A 12774-nucleotide genomic window follows, 5' to 3' on the forward strand; every position below is an offset into this window, starting at 1 on the left:
TCCTAATCCTGTCCCTAATAGGCCAGTTAGATCCCTTCTCATTCTGCTCCTGAGGTATGTCTGTTTTTGCAGCCATGTTGTCCAGCCCTCAAAGGAAGTTTTCAGGAAGGAGGAGCAGACTGGTTGGATTTTTGAGATGTTAATTTGCATTATCAGCTCCACACGTTTGAGAGACCATTCTGGATTGAACAATAGTTGTTGTTCACTCACATTCTTTACTACGTAGGGGCCAACTCCATACAACTCGGGTTCAAGTTTGGGTTGGGTCTGAACTATTTGGGTCTTGGTGTGGGCTGTGTAGGGTCCTGCTGTGGTGAAAGGTGTAGTGTCTATTTTGAATTTAAATGAAAGCCCAATATCTTCCTGTGCCCAAAGGCAAGTTATTTCCACAGGCTGTATTAAGGTGAAATTACACCAGCAGTCTGATTCATTTAGGCTATCACAGATTTCCTGGCGTTCATATTCATCAGGAGAAATTGAGACACTAATTTCATTTGGTTTCTTATGGGCTGTCCCATTTATCATCCGGCACCCTACCTTGATTTCTTCTCCTCTAATCCCTTGAAGTGTCCATAGTTTCTGTTCCTGCCATTCCTGCCCCTCATATACCTGATCTCCATGAATTACCACAATGGACAGGTTTAAATTCTCAGAAAGTTCTCCCATGGATCCAGTATACTGATTAAACGCCCGGGACCAAGGCCATTTAACATTGCTCTGAATAAAGGTACTCTCAAGTTCTAAAACTTCAGTTATGATTATACACAAAATGATCCTACAAACTAAAACGTGAGCTACTCCCCACCGCAATTTACTCATTTTGCCCAAGTAAGTTTTAGTCTCAGTTCATTGTCTCCTGGAGTCACTCCTCAAGGGGTCTCTGGGCCTTCTTCACCCGGGAGTGATGAATCCAGGCGTTCTGCTCCTTGATTTTGATTGCAGTGAAGGTGGTGAGAAGCACTTGGAACGGTCCCTCCCACTGCGGTTCCAAAGTTTTTTCTGTAAGAGACTTAACATATACATAATCTCCAGGCTGTATGTTATGTACTGGCCCATCTAACTCCCGGCTCCGAGTTCCTGCCACATGTTTTTCAATTTCTCTGAGCTGTTTGTTTAAGGCCACCATGTAGGTGGCTAATGTCACCTCTCCAATGTGGGTGGACATTCCCTTTTGTATTCCATATGGTCTCCCATAGAGTATTTCAAAAGGGCTTAACTTTTCTTTAGCTCGAGGTTTAGTTCGAATTCGCAATAGTGCTAGTGGAAGAGCTTGGGGCCAGGGCAGATTTGCTTCCTGCCCCAGTCTTATGATTTGCTGTTTAATCAAATGATTCATTTTCTCCACCTGACCACTTGATTGGGGGTGGTATGGGGTGTGGAGCTCCCAGTCTATGCCCAGATGGCTACTAATTTGTTGCACTATTTTGGAAATGAAATGTGATCCTCTATCTGAGGACATTGTGGCTGGAACTCCAAAGCGCGGTATTATCTCTTGTAATAACACCCTGGTCACCTCTCTAGCTTTGACAGTTCTGGTGGGGAACGCTTCTGGCCACCCTGAAAATGTATCTGTCAATACCAACAAATATCGATACCCCCCTTTCCTTGGGAGTTCTGAAAAGTCAATTTGCCACTGTTGTCCAGGCCCATGGCCCCTCCCAATCTGACCAAGTTTCGGCCTGGGGATATTTTTGGGATTAGTCTGGAGGCAAAGATCACACTGTCGAGTTACCTGAGTAATAGTGGCATATAAATTTCTAGCAACAATCCTCTCAATCAGGTATGTGTATAGGGCATTTATTCCCCAGTGTGTTTTCTGGTGTTCTTCCCTTACTAATGACCACAACAAATGGGAAGGGATTACCAGTTTCTTTTCAATGGTAGCCCACCCTTCTTGGCTATATGTCCCTTTTTGATCTTCAATTAATTTCCTATCTCTCTTGCTATATTCTGGCTTACCTTCAAGGGAGATTTGTCCGTCTGGGATAAGGACTCCTTCAGTAGCTACCTCCCCTTTTGCTGCTTCTTTTGCCTCTCTATCCGCCAGCTCATTTCCTTCTTCCAATTCTGAGCTCACTTTTTGGTGTGCCTTAATGTGCATAATTGCTACCTTTTCAGGCAGTTGAACTGCTTCCAGCAGCTGGATTATTTCTTGTGCATGTTTGATGTTCTTTCCCTGTGAGGTCAGCAGCCCCCTCTCCTTCCAGATGGCCCCATGTGCATGTACAACTCCGAATGCATACCTCGAGTCTGTGTAGATGTTTATTCTCCTCCCTTTTGCCCTTTCCAAGGCACGGGTCAGGGCAATTATCTCGGCCTTCTGCGCGGAGGTGCCTGTTGGTAAGGGTCCAGACTCGATTACCTCTCTATAGGTGGTCACTGCATATCCAGCATATCGCTTCCCATCAGCAACGTAGCTGCTCCCATCAGTGAACCAGGTCTCTGCGTCGTCCAGGGGGGTATCCTTTAAGTCCGGGCGGCTGGAGTAGGTAGCTTCAATGGTCTCCAGGCAATCGTGGTGTACTGCCTCTCCTTGGTTTCCACTGAGAAAAGAAGCTGGGTTGACAATATTAGTCACCACGATCTCTACATCATCTTGCTCCACCATAATGGCCTGGTATTTCAGAAACCTCTGCGGTGAAAGCCAGTGGCCACCCTTTACTTCCAGTACTGCGGACACTGTATGGGACACTAGCACAGTCATTTTTTGTCCCAGGGTAAACTTGCGTGCCTCTTGGATGTTCAGCACAACTGCTGCTACAGCTCTGAGGCAACCTGGCCATCCTTTGGCTGTTGCATCTAGTTGCTTAGAGAGGTAAGCGACTGCCCTTCGGTATGGACCCAAGTCTTGAGCCAGTATTCCCAGGGCAATTCCCTGCTTCTCATGGGAAAATAGGAAAAATGGTTTACTCACATCTGGAAGTCCCAAAGCTGGAGCTGACATGAGGGCATCCTTTAGCTGGTGAAAGGCCCGTGTTGCTTCTTTCGTCCACTGGAGATCTCTGTTTCCATTGGCAATAAGAGCATAGAGGGGTCTGACGAGTAGTCCATAATTATAGACCCACAGCCGGCACCACCCTGCCATGCCTAGGAATGTTCGGAGTTCCTTTATGGTCTGGGGTTTTGGGGTTTGGCATATGGCTTCCTTGCGAGCCTGCCCTAAAGTCCGTTGCCCAGCACTCACCTCGTACCCCAGGTAGACTACTTTCTGTTTCACTATCTGTGCCTTTTTCTTGGATACTCTGTATCCTTGGAGTCCTAGGAAATTCAAAAGGCTTACCGTCCAGGCCACACATGCTTCCCTTGTCTGAGTGGCCAGTAGAAGGTCATCAACATACTGCAAAAGCCTCCCTTCTTTCTGTGGGGCTTCCCAGGATTCCAGATCCTTTGCAAGTTGTTCCCCGAACAGGGTGGGGGAATTTTTCCAACCTTGTGGTAGTCTGGTCCATGTGAGCTGGGTTTTGCGCCCACTTTTAGGGCTTTCCCATTCAAATGCAAAGAATTTTTGGCTGGTTTCATGGATGGGGAGGCAAAAGAAGGCATCCTTTAAATCTAGAACAGTGAACCAGGTTAGCTCAGGTGTTAAGCAAGTTAATAAAGTGTATGGATTGGCTACAACCGGATACAGATCTTCTGTTATTTTATTGATAGCCCTTAAATCCTGTACTATCCGGTATGTCCCATCAGATTTTCGAACAGGCAGGATGGGAGTATTAAAATCAGATTGGCATTCCTTCAGCAATCCTAGTTGCAGAAAATTTTCGGTTATTGAGCTGATTCCCTCCCTGTCCTCTTTCCTTAGGGGGTACTGCTTGATTCTCACTGGCTGCGCTCCCTCCTTGAGTTTGATTACTATGGGAGAGGCATTTTTTGCCCTTCCTGGCACATCAGAGGCCCACACCCCGGGAAATACCTGACTTAATATTTCCTCATCAATTTCTTCCTTAATGCCAGTAGCAGTCAGAGTTAAACTTAGTGCCTCTATGTACTTTTGATCATTCACCTCCAGAGTAATTTCCCCATTCTTGAATATGATGGTGGCTTGTAATTGTTCCAATAAATCTCTCCCCAAGAGTGCTCTTGGTGAATTAGGCATGTATAAGAACTTATGAATACCCCATTGTTTTCCCAATTTGTACTTCAAAGGTTTGCAAAAATATGCCCTTTCAGACTGGCCAGTTGCCCCCTGTACTACAACATAATCATTTTCCACAGGCACTAAGGCTTTATTTAGGACTGAATATGTAGCTCCTGTGTCAACTAAAAATTCTACCCTTTTCCCTTCTTCCCCCAGCCTCATTGTTATAACCAGTGGATCCGCTGGGGCAGGATCCCCCGGTCCTCCTCAGTCGTTTTGTACGTGTGCAGCCATCTGTTGGTCACTCCTTCTTCGTTCTGGGCATTGGTCTTTCCAGTGACCAATTCTTTTGCAGATTGCACACTGGTCCCTGCCCAACCGAGGTGGTCCTTGTCTCGGTGGGCCCTGGTTGTGTTTCCTCTGCCTTTCCTCCTGTACCACCGCCACCAACCTTTTCATTCCCCGTTTATATCCTTCCTCCCGGTTACTAAATACTCTCCAGGCCTCTTCTAACAAGGCTTCAAGATTTCTCGCGTCTGCTCCCCGAATCTTCTGAAGTTTACGTCTGATATCTCCAGCAGACTGCCCCAAAAATGAATTAACTAGTTGGTTTATCCCTATCTCAGACTCCGGATCTAATGATGTATGACGACGCATGGTATCCCTTAAACGCTCTAGAAATTCAGATGGAGTCTCAGAAGGTCCCTGCTTAAGTGAATATAAGGCAGACCAGTTTATGGTTTTTGGAATAGCTCTTTCCACCCCTGTTACTATCCACTCTTGATACTCTGTTAATTTCTTTACCTCTGCCGACACATTAGGGTCCCATTCTGGGTCTTGGAGGGGGAAATGTTGTTTTACATCCAGCTGGGTGGCTTTACAGTAATCCTCCGCCAAATTCCCAGCTGTCTTTAAGATCAGCTGCTTCTCTGTCTCAGTGAAAGCATCCAGTAGTAGCTGGATGTCAGCCCAGTCTGGGTTGTGCTGTTTGATAACATACCTTAGGCGTTTGGCAGTGAGTATCGGGTCAACACGGTAATTCCTCGCAACCCTTTCCCATGCTTCTAAATCAAGGGTGGTAAATGGCACTTTAATCATTAATCTACCCCCTTCTGGCCCCACTGCCTGTCGCAGAGGGGCCTGTAGCACTACTTGCCTCCTAGTCCTAGATGCAATTGGACTCCCACGGATGGGGTGGGATCTAGTAGATGTGCCTTCCCCACCTGAGTCCTCCTCCCCCCTTTTGGGGAGGCTTCCTTCCTCCTCATCCTCAGCATCAGCCTCGACTTCCCTAACCATCCCCCTTCGGGGAGGAGCTGGAGGATGTTTCACCCACTCAAATGTGTCCCGTTCTTGCTCCTCAGAACAATAGACCTTATCTGATCTCATACACCGTTGTCCTATACTGCATGCTGAACAGCAGCGTTTGATTTGCCCTCTCTTTGCCTTGTTATCCCTTTCAAGGGCCAAGACCAGGGTCTGAGGGTGCCTTAATCCCACAGTCCCTCTGCCACTCTTGGTGGTTTCTTAAAACAAAAAACATATCAGCATACGAGACCTCATTCCATTTACCCTCCCGTCTTAGAAACAACATCAACTGCAGTAAAGTATTATAGTCCAGGGTTCCAGTGGGTGGCCACCTTGCCCCGTCCTCTAGCCTATATAAGGGCCACCAGCGTGTGCAATACTGGATTAGATCCTTTTTATTCTCAGAGCCCCCCCGGCTAGTGATTTCCTTCCAGTGGGCCAAGATGCACCCTAAGGGGCTGGCCTGCGGAACTTCCTTACTCTGGTTAGTTCCCATTATCTCCTTCTTGCTCTGTCCCGCTTCCACCCAAACCTCTTTTCACAGGACTTCACAGTAGCTTCCCAGTCCTCCTCCCACACACCCCAAGTGGCAGGTACCAGATGTGATTTCCCACACACAAGTTTTAAGATCTTAGGCTCTGAATCAGCTTGATCAGGAACCTCTCGTTTACACCTGGGGCACGTGCCCCGTCGCCTGCTAGAACAACAATACCAGCGTTTCCCACAAACTACGCACTGTAATAATACCCACGCAGCGTGCCAGCCTCTTGATGCGCCAAAGGTTACTCGAAATTTCCCGCAAAAGCAAGCTATTCCATTTATTACAGGGAGCTCTAAATTTTCTACGGCAGGCTGTTCCCAGTCCAGACTTACAAGAATGCCAGCTGAAGTCCGGTAGAGTCCCTCTAAGTGAACTCGTTCGTCTCCTCTATTTATCCAAAAATTCACCGGATTCACGAACTCCCAAGGGTCGAGTCCAAACCACTGAGGCAGAGGAACCCCTCGGGTTCGTCTAGCCACGGTGAAAGCACGCACAACCTACACCACAATTTACCACTTTTACTCAAAAAACGCCCTCGCGCACGCTTTTCACAGTTCTCTCTGTTTTCTCCGTCGGGTGCTCCCCGCCCCCGCACAGCCTGCTTCGGCCGGTGTTTACTCAGCCTCTCAAGCGGCGGGCAGAACTTTCGCCCCCCCGCACAGCCTGCTCTCTATATATCATACACTTTATACACTTACACAACTTACAAATACAGCGCGCTGATCACACAATGCAACACACAGCAACACAGTGTCCGGACACCACTCACACACGCACAAACAGAAGAAACATACGCGAATTCAGCTCTGCCCTATCAGAATCTGAATTCTAATACACGCATACACGGGTTCACCCGGCTTACACCCGGAGCCGCTGGCAGTCCTGCTCTATCAGGACGACGAGGGGACGAGCCCCGTCTCTAATACAGCCGCTCTATCAGCTGCAGCTAGCTTACCCCGGAGCCGCTGGCAGTCCTGCTCTATCAGGACGACGATGGAACGAACCCCGTCTCTAATACGGCCGCTCTATCGGCCGCTCTATCGGCTGATCCCCAGACGTCTCTGGGTCGTTAATTCCCTTGTTCTTTCCTTGTTCTTCCCTCCCCCCCCCAGGGGCCCCTAGTACATACCGTGTCCTTCTCCGCGGCCAGCAGGTTCTTGTCTGTCCCGGCAGGAGGCAAGTCGAGGCGAGCGGAACTTCCTCCAGGAAAATCCTGGGGTGCGCCTAGGAGTCCGTCGGTCCCCCCCCTGCCCCTGCGGGGACAGAGATGGAGACGGAAAATATCTCCTGAATCTCCTGCCTGGCTCGCCAGAATGATTTGCGGAGAAAGGAAGAAACCTCACAACTTGTAAAAGTTGTAAAGCCCGGTATGCCTTTATTACGACGCGCGTCGGACGCAAGCCTCCCAAAAGGCGTGCGCACCCCTGGAGACTCCGAGTCCCCTTTTTATCCCCCCTTCCAAATGCATATGCATACAGTTTCAAATTAAGTTCATACATATTCATTCCACGCGACATTTAGCACTAATTCTTTATCGAAGGAATTCCTAGGTCGGGGGCAGATTGACCTCGCGGTTTTCTGTTTTTCTTTCTCTGTCTCCTTGCTGTCTCTGGAATGCGGCCTCTCCTTCAGCTTTAGCTCCACAGACCCTTCACCTCTCCTAGACACTTTACCTAGTTCAGGATGGATTACTCTGTCTCATTTATAAAAAGATTTAAGAGACAGCTCATTTTAGGTATGTACTTGACTTCATCCCTGTTCACCTAAGCATCTCTCATTTGCTTTAATCCCATAAAAATCAAAGGTAATGTTCACATATTTAGGTGCAAATGGAAGTACCTTGGTAGCTCTTAGTGGTGTGTGTGGCTCCTGAGTGGAACACACCACATAACAACCCACCATTTGAAACTGTAAACCTGAAAGAGAAAACTTAAATTTGCTTTGTAAATTTAACAGCTTGAAGGTCACATCCTGGATAAAAAAATTATCGCCTATTCATTGGTCTGGGTGATTTGGGTTTTTTATCATTGGTGAGGCACTGGAGTGTTAAATGAAAAACCCACTGCTGGAGGCAAGAGGGAGAAGCTCTTGGCTGGAGGGGAGGAGGAGATACAAACTCTTTATCTGACAATGTCAGTTAGGTCATAGGTTGGACTTGATTATCTCAAAGGTTTTTTCCAACATAGTTGATTCTGTGATTCTGTAATTGTACCAGAAATGTCTCCCAAGGAAGGACTGGCCAAAGGGCTGTACTCTGCAGCACTCTGAACTTGTCTGACAAGGTAACAATTCAAAAACTGACTCACTTCTTTATCACCACGACTACTGATTGTTGATAAAGTCTAGACACCCTGTGGCCATCTATAATAAGACAGTCTGAGACCGTGTTTTTTCAACTCTTTCCACTCATTTCATAAATACTGTACTATTCTTCACAGAAAATTGGGTGGGTAACTTCTGAAATTGCCATAAGATGTTCTCCACCCATTCCCTTCCTCTCACATCCATATGCAGATCATAAGAGCTTCTGTGACTTCAGGGTCTCTCATTTCTAAAATTAAAAGAGGGATATACATATGTCTGTGTATCTGTATCTAAATGCATATGTGTAGTGTGTGTGTATTTGTATTTGACCATACAATGCGTAGATACTTTGTGTGTGTGTATTCTTGTTATTGTTGGAAAGATGCAGATTGGTCAGGAAACTCCTTGTCAGGAGCTGAGTGACAGCTCTCCTCACAGACAGAGCTTTGTTCCTCTGAGGCCACTGTCACCAGCTCTGTGTAATTGGTTTGCATTCCTGCCGTGGCACAGGGAACCTTCTGCCTGAAAGTCTTGAGGGAGCAGGACAAATCCAACACTGAGAAGCTCCCAAGGACAGAGCGCCCACAAGGATCCATGGCTGAATCTTTCCTGCATCTTTCCCAGGCAATCCTTCCTGGGTGTCCTGGGTTGACTATATGATGCTTTTATCCCCAATTGTCTCATTCTGTATATGTTGAATAATAATAAGTTTTGTACCTTTAAGAGTGTTACAGAGAGTGAAGGGGGAGAGAGAAGAAGCGTGCAGTTTGTTTTCAGACACTGCACTCACTCCTCCACATTCCTGCTCCTGACTGTGTTGTCTGCGGACAGACAGCGGGACAGAGAGCTCTTCTTTTGCTTTTTAGTTAGTGTTAGCTAGCTGAGGCAAAGAAGTTCCCTGGACTGTTTTTTTTCCCTTTTCTTTGGACCTCTTGGAACTGCTCTGGACTGAACACCCAGGAGAGCACCGGCAGCTGCAGCTGTGGCCCACTGGGCCGACCCTGGCCTGCGACAATTCCAGCACTGAGAGACTGATCAGAGACTGCTGCTTGAACCTGGGGTTTTCTCAGTTTGTCATCTCTTTTAGAGTGGCAAGGGGTCTCATTGTTTTGATACTGTTTTGGTCTTATTGTTTATTAAACAGGGTTTTTTTTTTTCCACCTTTCTCCAAGGAGGTATTTTTCTTTCCTCCCGGACCAGTTGGGGGGAGGGGCCGATTGGATCTGCTTTTTCCCACCGGAGCTCCTTTGGGGGGTTTCTTCCCCAAATTTGCTCTAAACCTGGACACTGGGGAACACCAGCATGGGAAGCAAACACCCTGCCAGGATGTATATGAGCTTTAACGCTGTGCTGTTTTACAGCTCACTGCTCCTAGACTGAACACTGTCATTAGTTTTGATCTAGTGAATGAACAGAGGACAGAATGTACCTAGATTACTTATGGCTTTTAGAATTGTGCTTTTTTGTTTTATTATTTAAAGTTGGTTTTACTTTCACACAGTTGATTTTAATTAAATAGTTATTAGTTCAAACTGAAAAGAATAATTTCGAGATGGTTGTATGGATACTTGGTTTCACTTTATTTCCAGCAGTAAAAAACCACAAAGTTTCAGATACATGATCTTCCAATAAAAAGGAGTGGATGAGGTTATAATGGTATCCTTTCTACCCACCTTCATGTTTATCTCTTATCACTGATGGGAATAATAGTGCTTATTAATGGAATTGATTCTATTTTGGTTATGTTGAAAATATTTTATGGGATAAAGACACCTAGTGTAAACACTGATGGTATTTTATTGGATACTCATGCAATTGATTATAAAATATAACTTCCAGAGCTTGGGATATTAATTACACACTTATTAAGTGACAGAGAGAATGCAGCCTACACTGGCATTTTGATATTCAACTCCTATGTAAAACCAAATCTGATTCAAGCTGATGGGTAAATGACACACATAGGGCAGCTACATGAAGTCAGCATGTTCAGTCATTTCTAGGAAGCCCTGGATCACAAAGGGATTCCACCTGTATGGCTTAGAGTATTCACTGCACTGTAATGTTACATCTGCTCTTAAAGAGTACAGAGATTTGCTCATAAAATTTACCTTATTAATGTTCAACAACTAATTGCGTATCCTCCCTTTGCTATACAGAAGTTGATGATGGCAGTATAAACCCAGCTTTCATATTTCAGCCTAGACATTGAAGCTTTTTCCAGGAAAGCAGACTTACATTTTCCTGAGCATGACATTATCAATACAAGTAGCCTGTCTTCCCAAGACAGCAAACTAGTAACAAGGCTGAAATAATCAGGCCCTCTCTGTTTGCCATTGCTGGGAAATTTCTGAACCCTAAGGATAAACAAGCTTGAAGGATGCTCCAGTTTAACCCCAGTAGGCAGCTAAGTCCCCCACAGCCACTCAGCAGAGAAGAGATTCTGAAGGGCAAAAGTGAGAAATTAGAAGGTTGAGATAAAGACAGTTTAATTGGTAAAGCAAAGCTGCACACATAAGCAAAGCAAAATAAGGAATTAATTCACTGCTTTCAATTGGCAGCCAGAGAAGCTGGCAGAAAAGTAGGACTCCCTTGTGCATAACAGTGACTTGGGAAGACAAACACATTAACTTCAGATATCCACATTCCTCCTTCTTCATTGTGACCGTGTTTGCAGGGGTCTTAGGATGAGGGAAGAGATGAGAATGTTGACTCCATGTTTCAGAAGGCTTGATTTAATATTTTATGATATATATAATATTAAAACTATACTAAAAGAATAGAAGAAAGGATTTCATCAGAAGGTTAGGTTAAGAATGGAAAAAGAATGTAATGATTACACAAGCTTGTGTCTCGGACAGAGAGTCTGAGCCAGTTGACTGTGATTGGCCATTAATTAGAAACAACCATACGAGACCAATCACAGATGCACCTGTAGCATTCCACAGCAGCAAATAACCATTGTTTACATTTTGTTCCTGAGGCCTCTCAGCTTCTCAGGAGAAAAAATTCTAAGGAAAGGATTTTTCATAAAATGTGTCTGTGACACTTCCTGACAGCTTTTACTTCTGAGCAAAAGGTTATGCAACATATGATATCCCTTTGGCCAGCTGGGGTCAGCTGTTCTCTCTATGTCCTCTCCCAATTTCTTGTGCACTCCCAGCTCACTGTCAGGGCAGCCTTAGAAGCAGAAAATGCCTTGATCCTGTGCAAATGCTGGTCAGCAACAGCTAAAACACCAGTTTGTTTCCAACACTGCTTTGGTCACAAATAAAAAATATAGCACCATACCAGAGAATGTAAAGGAATTAATTTTATCTCCATTGAAACCATGACAAAAGAACAGGAGTTCCCAGCCTAGAGATGACAACAGAGACTGTGGAAGGGTCAAGCTTTATCTTACGCTTCCTTGGACTGTTCATGCATGAAGAAGGTGCTGGATGAAGGATATGAGAATTTCTCAAGGAGGGATCAGCACTCAGCCACTCAATCTTCTTTCTTCCTCCTGGCATCATAACTTCTATTTTGTCATCTTCATAACGGCCCAGATTCAGAGGTGTCTGCCCTGCACTCAATAAAATGAATGTATGCCTTAAAATTCAGACTTTTATTTAATAGGGGTTAAATTCTGACATGCCTCAGGATCCTGGGATAATAGCTGAGCTGCCTTGAGTTGTGCTCTACAATTGCAGTGAACAATTCATACAAATCTGTTGGATAAGTACTTGGTTAAAACAATATTCTTCCCTTTTTTATTTACAGTCTTTATGCTTATGATTTGCAGCCCGTTTAGCAGAGTCATATTTAACTTTTCTGGTTTTGGGTAGTTGTGAAACTTGAAAAGAATATTCACATGCAATTCAAATTTCCTTATATGTGTTAGCATTAAAGATGGACATATTGTTTTTCCAAAGCAGTTCTAGTAATGTCAAGTAGAATGAGTAACCTTGCTTAAAACAGAAATTTTCTCCTCTGAAGACACTCTCCCTTATGAGAATTTGTCAGAATGTGTCCATCAAACCTCCTGGTGCTAAACAGAATTTCTGATGCAGGAATGTTTTCTGCCCAAAATGACAACATTTCATGGGAAACTTCTTTCATTCCCTTTGGTTCTCAGCCAGAATACTTTAGTTTCTAAAATTATTTGTGATGAACAGTGACAGTCAAACAGTGGGTGTTTCTCAGAAGCCTTCTACAGGAGGATAGGGCCTGGTTGGAGATAGACAGTTTCTGGGGCTAAGAGTGAAAGGAACTTGAGGTCTCTGAAGGGCTGGAGAGAGAAATCTCTAAAAAAAAAGAGAGGAGAGTACAGACTTTGCTGCAAGTCAGAAGCCAGTGAATTGGCTGAAATCAAACCAGAGAGCAAAGACCTCAGAATCAGAAAGCTGTTTATAAAATTTTTGGCTTTGGTTTCCTCTAGACAGACCCATCTGACTGTTCTGGCTGACAGAGGTCCCATTGCACAACATTTTGTCTGTTCTAAAAGTGAGTTTTAAAATACTCCTGAGAGTGGGAAAGATCTTTACATCAGACACTGGTGTTA

At 45.1% G+C, this 12774-nt stretch overlaps 2 protein-coding genes across 2 annotated transcripts in view; both read right to left on the reverse strand.

The window, feature by feature from the left end:
- Positions 1 to 869: 869 nt before the first annotated feature.
- Positions 870 to 5548, reverse strand: LOC141728136 (uncharacterized). Its single transcript, XM_074534561.1, is given in 2 exon segments — positions 870 to 1009; positions 1960 to 5548. Coding segments are annotated over 2 exon segments (3648 nt in total). The 5' UTR covers positions 5468 to 5548.
- A 13-nt stretch (positions 5549 to 5561) lies between these two features.
- LOC141728292 (uncharacterized) overlaps positions 5562 to 12774 on the reverse strand; it is a 42795-nt gene continuing 35582 nt past the window's right edge. Inside the window, exons 2-3 of the mRNA XM_074536185.1 lie at positions 7057 to 7180; positions 5562 to 6424 (exon numbers count right to left, since the gene is read on the reverse strand). Of these exons, the coding sequence (XP_074392286.1) occupies positions 5882 to 6424; positions 7057 to 7180 (667 nt within the window). The 3' untranslated portion in view covers positions 5562 to 5881. The remainder of the gene's footprint in view (positions 6425 to 7056; positions 7181 to 12774) is intronic.

This window comes from Zonotrichia albicollis, chromosome 2 (assembly GCF_047830755.1).
Source record: "Zonotrichia albicollis isolate bZonAlb1 chromosome 2, bZonAlb1.hap1, whole genome shotgun sequence".
Classification (NCBI taxonomy): Eukaryota; Metazoa; Chordata; class Aves; order Passeriformes; family Passerellidae; genus Zonotrichia; species Zonotrichia albicollis.